We start from the raw sequence: 11,140 nt of genomic DNA, 5'->3' as shown, positions 1-11,140 counted from the left end.
TTGATTACCCACCCAAAAACTCTGACCAGATAAGACCATAAGACATGAGACATAGGAGCAGAGGTAGTCCACTCAGCCCATTGACTCTGTTCTTCCATTCAATCAGTGCTGATATTTTTCTCATCCCCATTTTCCTTTAAGACCACAATATAAGAATTTGCACATGGTCACATGGCTTCCGCATAGAATTTTTTAAAATCCTTTTTTATGTTTTAAATTTAGAGTACCCAATTATTTATTTTCCAATCAAGGGGCAGTTTAGTATGGCCAATCCACCTAACCTGCACATCTTTGGGTCATGGGGGTGAAACCCACGCAGACATGGGGAGAATGAGCAAAATCCACACGGACAGTGACCCGGGGCCAGGATCGAACTGGGTCCTCAGCACTGTAGGCAGCAATGCCACCATGCCACCCTGTCTTACGTAGAGAGTTAATTCATGTTTATATTCTCTACTTATTCTTTTTTTTGTAAATTTAGAGTGAACCTGGGACCTCGGCGCCATGAGGCAGCAGAGCTATCCACTGCGCCACTATGCTGCCCCTCTACTTATTCTTTCCCAATCTCCTGTTTCTTGTTAAGCATATTATTATTATTACCTCAGCTTTTCTACAACAAAATGCAGCCCACAATCACTATAGGGACTCTGCACAGGGATGTGTTCCATGCTGTATATGATGTTCAAGTTATTTCCTAGCAACCCTCTGGCACCACCCAAATGATCATTTTTGTATAGGGATCCTGGATTATTCAATCAACATTATGTATCGATAGGGCGGCACGCTGGTGCAGTAGTTAGCACTGCTGCCTCGTGGCACCGAGGTCCAAGGTTCGAACCCGGACCTGAGTCACTGTCCGTGTGGAGTTTGCACATTCTCCCCATGTCTGCGTGGGTCTCACCCCCACAACCCAAAGGTAGGTGGATTGGGCACACTAAATTTCCCTTTAATTGGAAAAGAAAGAATTGGGTACTCTAAATTTTTTTTTTTATGAATTTAGAGTACCCAATCATTTTTTCCAATTAAGGGACAATTTAGCATGGCCAATCTACCTACCCTGCACAGTTTTGGGTTGTGAGGGCGAAACCCATGCAAACAGGGGGAGAATGTGCAAACTCCACATGGACAGTGACCCAGAGCCGGGATTGAACCTGGAACCTTGGCGCCATGAGGCCGCAGTGCTAACCCACTGCGCCACCATGCTGCCCCTATTTTTTTTAAATTATGTATTGAAATATCTAAGCTTGAATTTAATTCAATTAGAATTATTGCAGCAACCACAGCCTTCCCTCACTTGTGTCCTTTGCATGGAGATAACCAATCACTGGAATCCTGCAGATTATCCCATTTTTATCATGGCACAGTGGTTAGCACTTCTGCCTCAAAGTGCCAGGGACCCAGGTTCAATTCCAGCCTCGGGTGACTGTGTGGAGTTCGCACTTTCTACACGTGTCTGCGTGATTTTCTTCCGGGTGCACCTCCCACGGTCCAAAGATGTGCAGGTTAGGTGGATTGGCCATGCTAAATTGTCCCTTCGTACCCAGAAATGTTAGGTGGAAGTGGGACTGGTCAAGGTGAGGGATCTGTATTTGGAGGAGGGGTTTGCCAGTCTGGAGGAGCTAAGGGAGAGGGTAGATCTGCCAAGGGAGAGTGAGTTCAGGTATCTGCAGGTTAGGGATTTTGCGCGAAAGGTCCAGAGGGGGTTCCCTAGGTTGCCGGGATACATCCTGCTGGAGTGACTACTGCTTCCAGTTGTGGAATGGGAGGGAAGAATTGGGAATACATATAAGTGGGAGGGGAGATCAATTGGGGAGTATGGAGTGAGGTACTGCGAAGGGTAAACGGGACATCCTCTTGTGCAAGGATGAGCCTGATACAGTTTGAGGTACAGCACAGGGTGCATATGACGTGGGCGAGAATGAGTGGGTTCTTTCAGGGGGTAGCAGATGAGTGTGAGAGGTGTGGACAGGGGCCAGTGAATCACGCACACATATTTTGGGGTTGTGAAAAATTGGGAAGATTCTGGGAGGAAGTGTTTGCAGTTTTAGCCAAGGTAGTGGAGAAGGAGATGGACCGGGACCCTTTAGTGGCAATATTTGGGGTTTCAGAGAAGCCGGAGTTCATGGCGAGGAGGAAGGCCAATGTCGTGGCCTTCGCCTCTCTGATTGCACAGCAGCAAATTTTACTGGAGTGGTGGTCGGCATCGCCACTGGGGCAGTGGCTTGGTTGGGTAACCTGTACGACTTCCTATGGTTGGAGAAGATATAGGTTGAGAAAAGATGGGGGATATTTGTGACCATGTTTGAGGAGCTGTTCATCACAAGGTGGGGAGGGGGGAGAGGGGGAAAAAATTTGTGCCGACTGTATAGTTGATTGCTGGGAAGTATGCTTCTCGAGTTGTCTATTTGCTGTTACCTTTTTTGATACATGTTTGTAATAAAATACATTTTTAAAAAAAGGTTAGGTGGGGTTACTGGGTACGAGGATGCGATGAATGTTTGGGCTGAGGTAGGGTACTCTTCTTGGGTTGGTGCAGACCCGATGGGCCAAATGGCCTTCTTCTGCACTGTAGGGAGTCTATGAAATACTGAGCTCTGATTAAAGTCACAAATGACATTCTATATGACTGACAAAGGTAAACTATTCCTTTGTCTTTCTCAACCTGTCTGCAATCATTGTCACCATTGATCCAATGTCCTCCTCCAATGCTTCTCCACTATTGTCGAACTGGGTGGGACTACACCTGCCTGGTTCTATTCATATTTATCTAATCGTAACAGAGAATCGTAAACAATAGCTTCTCTTCCCACTCCCATAGTGTTATTCCTGGTGGTCCCCAAGAATCTATCCTTTGCCCTCTCCTATTTCCCATCTATGCCACCTGAAAAAACAATGTCACTTTCCGCAGCACGGTAGCACAAGTGGATAGCACTGTGGCTTCACAGCGCCAGGGTCCGAGGTTCGATTCCCTGCTGGGTCACTGTCTGTGCGGAGTCTGCAAGTTCTCCCCGTGTCTGTGTGGGTTTCCTCTGGGTGCTCTGGTTTCCTCCCACAGTCCAAAGATGTGCAGGTTAGGTGGATTGGCCATTATAAATTGCCCGTAGTGACCAGAAAGGTTAGGAGGGGTTATTGGGTTACAGGGATAGGGTGGAAGTAAGGGCTTAAGTCGGTCAGTGTGGACCCGATGGGCCGAATGGCCTCCTTCTGCACTGTATGTTCTATCTCTACACTGATGACACCCAGCTCTACCTCACCTGCATGCTTGCTAAATTATCAGACTGTTTATTCGAATACCTCCAGTTATGCATTGGAAAGACTGAAGCCATTGCCTTCAGTCCGCACAACAAACTCTGTTCCTTTGCCACTGATTCCAACCCTCTATCTGGCAATCGTCTGAACCTCAAGCAGATTGTTCATAACTTCGGTGTCACTTTCTTTTAACAAATTTAGAGTACCCAATTATTTTTTTTCCAATTAAGGGGCAATTTAGTGTGGCCAGTCCACGTAACCAGCATATCATCATAGAATTTACAGTGCAGAAGGAGGCCATTCGGCCCATCGAGTCTGCACCGGTTCTTGTAAAGAGCACCCTACCCAAGGTTAACACCTCCCCCCATCCCAATAACCCAGCAACCCCACCCAACATTAAGGGCAATTTTGGACACTAAGGGCAATTTATCATGGCCAATCCACCTAACCTGCACATCTTTGGACTGTGGGAGGAAACCAGAGCACCCAGAAGAAACCCACGCACACACGGGGAGGATGTGCAGACTCCGCACAGACAGTGACCCAAGCCGGAATCGAACCTGGGACCCTGGAGCTGTGAAGCCATTGTGCTATCCACAATGCTACCGTGCTGCCCTATCTTTGGGTTGTGGGAGAGAAACCCACGCAGACATGGGGAGAATGTGCAAACTCCACATGGACAGTGATCCAGGGCCAGGATTTGAACCCAGGTCCTCAGTGCCGTAGTCCCAGTGCTAACTACTGCACTACCATGCTGCCCCTTCAGTGTCACATTTGACCCCCCGATTGAGCTTTCAATCATATAGCCACCATCACTTGGATCGCCTGTTTCCACTTCCTTAATGTTACTCATCTCTACTCTTCCTCAGGTTTTCTACTGCTGAAAACCTTGTTCATGCCTTTGATACCTTCAGACTTGATGATTCTAACACACTCCTGGCTAGACCCTCACATTCTACCTTTCACAAACATCAGGTCATCCAAAATTCTACTACCAATTAAAAAAACCATTCATGAGATTTGGGAATCGCTGTTTAAGCCAGCGTTTATTGTCCATTCTGAATTTCCCTTGAGAAACCCTTGAGACAGTGATGATGAGCTGCCTTCTTTTTTTAAATAAATTTAGAGTACCCAATTATTTTTTCCAGTTAAGGGGCAATTTAGCGTTGCCAATCCACCTATCCTGCACATCTTTTGGGTTGTGGGGGTGAAACCCACGCAGACACGGGGAGAATGTGCAAACTCCTCACGGACAGTGACCCAGGGCCGGGATTTGAACCCGGGTCCTCAGCGCCGTAGGCAGCAATGCTAACCACTGTGCCACCGTGCTGCCCGTGAGCTGCCTTCTTGAACCACTGCAGTTCATGTCTGAACTGTCACCAAATGCCATTCATCAATCACTGTTGTGTCCACTGAACTACTCCTGGTTAAACAACATCTTGGTTTTCAAATTCTCATCCTTGTTTTTAAACCACCCCCCCCTCTCCACACCACACACGCAGATCCCATGGCCTCACCCCTCTCTAGCTCTGTGATCTCCTCCAACCAGCTCTACAGTGTACAAAACTATGAGGAGCCTCAACTAAGAAGGCAGGAAATACTTATTTCCCCTAGCAGAGTGGTCAATTACCACGGGGCACAGCCTGAAGGTGATTGGTAGAAGGATTAGAGGGGATATTAGGAAAAACCTTTTCACCCAGAGGGTGGTAGGTATCTGGAATTTTCTACCTAGATTGGTGGTTAAGGCAGTAACTCTCAACTCATTTAAAAACGTACCTGAACCTGCTCCTGAAATGCTGTTAGCTGCAAGGCAACGGACCAGGTTATTTGTGTGGGCTGAATGGCCTCTTTCTGTGCCATAACTTTTCCATAGTTTCTACCCTCAGAGATATCTGCACTCCTCCAATTTCTTGCCTCTCTAGAATCCCTGATTTCTGATTGACACCATCCTGTGTGGTGATTTTAAACATTTAAGTCACCGGGGGAGGGAGCTAGAGGGAGACTATAGAGCTGAAATGCAGGGGTCTGAGGCACAGAAACGCTTCAGTTTGGTGCTGAAAATCTCGCCCAAGTTACTTCAACAGACGCCTCAGTCCATTTACTTGAAACAAGCCAATGCCTGCACTAAACTATGTGAAAAGGGAATTGTACAGAGCAATGTGTTCGCAGGCAGCTTTCCCACCAATCATTTATTTATATATATATTATTAATTGTTGGTGTGGCGGGCAAGGCAGCCATATATTGTCCTAGATGCCTTCAGAAGGTGGCCCCTTTCCTCTTGACCCGCTGACAGGCCTTTCACGCAATGGAGTGGCTGGCTCAGCTGCATCACAGAAACAAGTGTTGGTGTGGAACTAGAGTCAGATCTGCAGATGCGACCAGGTGAAGGCCGACACCGTTCCTGTGCTGGAGGATCGCAGAGACAAGCCATCCGGCACGTTCGTGAGCACTTTTACTCGTACCCAACTTTTTATTTTATTTTGAGGTTTGTAAAATTCGCTTCTGGAGCACTCGGTCGCCACCAGAGGTCGCTTTGCCCCCCCCCCCCCCCCATCATATCTCTGGTCATAGAGGAGGCAACATGATCACAATTAAATTGTACAGCTGAGAGAGAGAAATAAACCCTGCTTAGTTTATTAGACAAAATATAAAGTATTTATATCCCAATGTTTATTCACAGTTTCTTTTTCGTATAAACACTTTAATATACAAAACACGCTGTATATAAACTATGCCAGTAGATGAGAAAACCTCAGATTCGGGTTAAAAGATCACATCTGCTTCTGAAATCCGGAACAAGGTGGGTAACTTTGACAAAGACAACCTAAAAGGCAAAACGGTGGATTATTAAAATTGCGTTAATTGTTATTTTTAAAAGGATAAAGGTCTGAAGAAGTTAAGACTGGCGATGACACACCAACAAAATTCACTGTAGATATTGTTGGAAGCGGGACGTGTGGTGTTGCAGGACGAACTGCTGAAACATGCGGACGAACAATGAGCAGGAGGCCATTCGGTCCCTCGAACCTGCTCCACCAGTAAGGTCATGGCTGATCCGACAATAACCCCAAACCTGCATCTTGCCTACTCTCCGCCCACCACCTCTTTAACGTGAATCTACCCAGCTCCGCCTTAAACATATTCAAAGATTCTGAATCACGCCAAACCTTGACAGGAGAAGGTATACACTCTCTTCTCACTAGGATCCCCCCCCCCCCCCCCATCTTTCTTACAGGTTGTGGATGTACATTTCTGGCAGACGACAGATTTAAGAGGCCGATTTTACGAATATGTTCAATTTCCCCGAGTACTAGATTTAATTCATTCTCTTAAATACGAGCGTTTTCCTCAATCCGCGTCTTTCCTCAGATTTAGGTCTCGTCCCTTCAAACTCGGTATTGATAAATTGATCATTAGAACCGGTCAGCATGCGTTTCCAAAAAACAAACCTCGGAGGTTTAAACACCTGGAGATAGTTTTGAAGAAGGCAGTTTACACAAGGTAATTGTTTCAGTGCACGCTCTTGTAAATTGGAGTAATTTAACTCCGATCAAAGGCAGGGTTTTCGTCAAAAAGCTATTACACAACACATGAAAAATACCCCCAAAAAGTACAAACAGTGTGTGTAGAATTGTAGTGAGTTGACACCCACCATCTCCACAGCTTCGGATTAGATTTCACTGGTTCTGGGCTTCAGCAACAAGTAAAAACGTCCAGATACATACAGTAAAAATTTATTTTAAAACAGAATACATCGCCAAACCGGCGAACCTTTACATACACATTGCGCTTCGGTAACCCTGCAAGTGAATGTGAAGAATGTTCCTCTTCCACACTGTTGAAACTAGGTTAACCAGGCCACTGTATCAAGTGTGAACAAACCAGTCGGTTACTAGTTTGACCAAACCACTATTTTAATCAGATCACGGCATCAAGTGTGAACAAACCAGTTGATTTACAGACTGCACCGTTACTAGTTTAACCAGGTCACTATACCAAGTGTGAACAAACCACTTGGTTTACGGAACACACAGTTACTCGTTTAACCTGGTCACTAGTTTAACTAGGTCAGAATATCAAGTGTGAACAAACCAATTGGTTTACAGAACACACTGTTACTAGTTTAACCAGGTCACCATATCAAGTGTGAACAAACCAATTGGTTTACAGAACACGCTGTTACTAATTTAACCAGCTCACTAGATTCGTATTATCCAACCGCTTGGTTTACAGGCCGAGTATTGCTGTGATACAGTAAGACCGGTCTAATAATCATCTCTGTGTATACATATGTGATTTGTTTGGGGTCTCGGATATTAACAATATTTACACGTTTTGACTAAAAGCTCTACTTTGCCCAGATTGCGGCTTGTTTTTGTTTAAAGCAGTGTGATAAGTAAGGAACAGAATGGTATCGGGAGACCTTTTCTCGGTTGCACTGCGTTGTATTAATTGTCGAAGCATGTATTAACATCGCGATAATTACAATAAATTAATCCCTTGGGGGGCCCCGCCCTTTCATTGACACCACAAGTATTGAGAACATAGTCAGACATATCGGTTCACAGCACCATCAAGGCAGAAATACATCATCGCCCAGGACAGAGATCCCAAGGAACCAGATGAAAGTGCAGAATGTCAGGCGGGAGCGGAAAACGTACGTCCAACTTTTGCAAATCGGATTGCGGTTGGTATTCGCCTCTTCTCATTGGTCCGATTCTGCACGGTCTCTCTTTTTTGATTCCAGCCGGGTACGGCTGTTTAACACGAACTGTCCTTCTGCAAAACAGGCACCAGCCCAGATCTGGTAGTGAGCGAGCGCAGGAGGAGAGCGCCCGCCCAGCGAAGCTGGCCGGTGGCTCTTCCCGTGGTCGGAGGTCGCCGTCTCCGCCAGGGACCAGATCTTGGGTCTGAGTGCTGGACTACTGTCTTTGGGCTCGGTGCTGAGCGCGGATTGTACCGTGCCTCCCTCCTCAGATGTTGCCCACTCGGATTTTCTCGACTCGCCCTCCTCCAGGTTTGTCCTCAGCACGCCACCTGGCTCCTGCCCACAGTCTGGCACACCTTTGACTAATGTTGTGCCCCCGTGTGCCGGGCAAGGCGCCCCCGAATCCCCCTTGACTTGGTGCCCGTCGGTGATGCCCGCCTGGTGTTGCTCCGGATCGGGCAAATCTTCCTCCTTCTTGTCCTCCTCGTCCTCGCTTTCGCTTTCTTCCTCGTCCGATTTCGTTTTGAGCACCCAGGTCATTTTATTCTCTTTCTTCAGCCGCCGCCTGGCATTGGCGAACCAGGTGGAGACCTGGGTCAGGGTCATCTTGGTGACGATGGCCAGCATGATCTTCTCGCCTTTGGTTGGGTAAGGGTTCTTCAGGTGCTCGTTCAGCCAGGCTTTCAGAGTGCTGGTGCTTTCCCGGGTGGCGTTCTTGGCTCTGCCCGGGTCCCCGTGCGACATGGGCCGGTAAGGAGAATAGAGGGCGCCGGCTGGGGAGAAAGCAGCCTGGGAATAGACACATCCAGCCTTCAGATCGTAGGGGGACGCCTGGAATCAGAAGCAAAACAGTGAGCTTATCTAATACACGCATTAGAATATAATACATATTTTATTACAAACCCGATTTCATACAATTTAATGTAATACACACTATTTATTATAGTACAAACTAGGATCCATCTCAACTTCTCTACAAGGTTACCTGTTTGAAATATCCCAGAGTGAAAGGCCATGCATCACATTGGAATACCTTTATTCGGACCTTGTATCACCAATCTAAATTGGAATAGTTTGCTTGTGTCCATCACACAAATAGACGAGTGGGTGTTTGTTATGTCTGGAGCCATCGTGGTAACTGATAATTTGACATTGAAATAAACTCATTTTGAAGCTGCCACCAGGTCTGAAGCCAATCGCCTGAAGTCAGCGACGACAGGGCAGCGATACTGTCGAGGTGGAAGATTCGTGAGGCTGCTTTAAACCGAGACCATCTTTTTTTTAAATTGGAAACAGGCCGGATATAGTGCATCATCGCACCATTCCCTTAGGGCTGTCCAATATATGTATGGATATCAGGCTGAGGGAGATCTGCTTTCAAATCAGGTAAGCACCGACTGGCAGTCACATCTTGCACTAGAAATTGCTACTTACACCTAGTATATGTGGAATAAATTTACCTGAAATGCTAACTCTGTTTCCTTCTCACAGATGCTGCCAGGCCTACTGAGTGTTTGCAACATTTTACAAAAAGGGGGATTATATGTTAAGGATTTTGAAACGCCGCGTCTTGAACTTTATAATTACGAATTAATACAACGTTTTAAGCAAACATTTTCAAGTTTGACTTTTCCATTTCCATTTTCAGTATGTCTGGATCCAAATCTAGTCCTATACTTTACTGCACCGTATAAGCTGTATGAAATAAGTTGACTATTTTTGCCATATTCAGTGTTGATGTACGTATGAAACGGAGAGATGTACATGAATGTTTATTAACTTGTGTGGTACATTACTTGGTATCGCTAGAGTTTTGTATTTAAAATGCAAAACCTTAACCTGGTATGATGTTATTAACATGATTAGTTTTATATTAACTGGCGACATTGTATGAACATCAAACTCAACCTGAGGTTTGGTGTTGAAAGAATGTCTTGAGGAGGCGAAAACTCACTATTGTTCAATGGAGGAAGTTTGGCGGTGAGGAGGGATGAACTTCTCCACTCGCAGACTGATCCCCTCATGCTACCCGGTGAAGTTCAAGCATTTCAGAAATAAAGATTTTTTAAAAACTTTCGCTCAGAGGGATTTTAAAACTTTAAAAAGTACAATTAGAACCCAAAAAGCGATATCAAGCTTTTAAAAATAAAACTAAATCCAAAAGGGGATTTTCAAACTTTAAAAAAATAAAACTAAACCCCAAAAGGATCTTCAAACTTTAAAAACTACAACTAAACCCCAAAAGGATCTTCAAACTTTTATAAATACAACTAAACCGCAAAAGGATCTTCAAACTTTAAAAAATACAACTAAACCCCAAAAGGATTTTCAAACTTTAAAAACTACAACTAAACCCCAAAAGGATCTTCAAACTTTTATAAATACAACTAAACCGCAAAAGGATCTTCAAACTTTAAAAAATACAACTAAACCCCAAAAGGAAGTTTCCTTACCAGATGAGACAGATGCCTCAGATCAGGATAGGGCTGGAGGCTGTATCCTTGTGGAATGGGGTATGTGCCCGGATACCGGGCCAGGAGTGCATGGAGAGGCGGGGGCACCCCGAGACTCAGAGCGGGAGAGCCCAGCATCGCCGCCTGCCTCTCCACAAATAGAGCCGGCAGGCCGCTCAATGCAGATCCCTTCCCGGCGGCGACCACGTCTCCATATCCCAGCTGAGGCATAGCCATAATGCGGTTCAACCTAAAATCACTATCAAACTATAATCCACCTTCTGTCTCTATATATCCCCTTCTGTCCACTCCATTGGCGAGCGCCGGCGTGATTGACGGGAGCCTGGTAAACGGTATTTACATACGATTAGGGAGATTTAACCAGTGAAGAGCCGAGCTCCCAATCAGCAGACATCCCACTTCAAACTTCCAAACAGGCTGGAGTTTCTTGTGTGATGGATGTCGTGTTTTCACACAGGCTGTGAGAACACAACACCGCGGGCTATACATGGCCTGACAGTCTCAAGAAGCAAAATAATCTCATCTTTCACTATTTGCACGCAGGCTTAAACGAGACAAGGCAATAGGAAGATTATCTCTTTAAAAAAAAATAAAACTAAGCAGCGTTTTCAATTTACAAGTGCCCTGAAATGGTTAACTCCGCTGTGTGTGAGGAAACGGTCCACACGCTGACACACACTTCCCACTCCCAATTGTTTTCGGATCCTA

General features: G+C 45.7%; 1 protein-coding gene across 1 annotated transcript; it reads right to left on the bottom strand.

Annotated features, from left to right (window-relative positions):
* Positions 1–6,487: 6,487 nt before the first annotated feature.
* LOC119969429 (iroquois-class homeodomain protein irx-1-A-like) lies at positions 6,488–10,856 on the bottom strand. Its single transcript, XM_038803059.1, has 2 exons — positions 10,412–10,856; positions 6,488–8,789 (listed from the first exon to the last, which is right to left on the bottom strand). Exons 1-2 carry the CDS (start codon positions 10,646–10,648, stop codon positions 7,956–7,958), a joined length of 1,071 nt encoding a protein of 356 aa, XP_038658987.1. The 5' UTR covers positions 10,649–10,856; the 3' UTR covers positions 6,488–7,955.
* Between the last annotated feature and the right edge of the window lie 284 nt (positions 10,857–11,140).

This window comes from Scyliorhinus canicula, chromosome 7 (assembly GCF_902713615.1).
Source record: "Scyliorhinus canicula chromosome 7, sScyCan1.1, whole genome shotgun sequence".
Classification (NCBI taxonomy): domain Eukaryota; kingdom Metazoa; phylum Chordata; class Chondrichthyes; order Carcharhiniformes; family Scyliorhinidae; genus Scyliorhinus; species Scyliorhinus canicula.
Note: the sequence above shows the minus strand (reverse complement) of the source record. Positions and strands in the feature narration are given on the sequence as shown.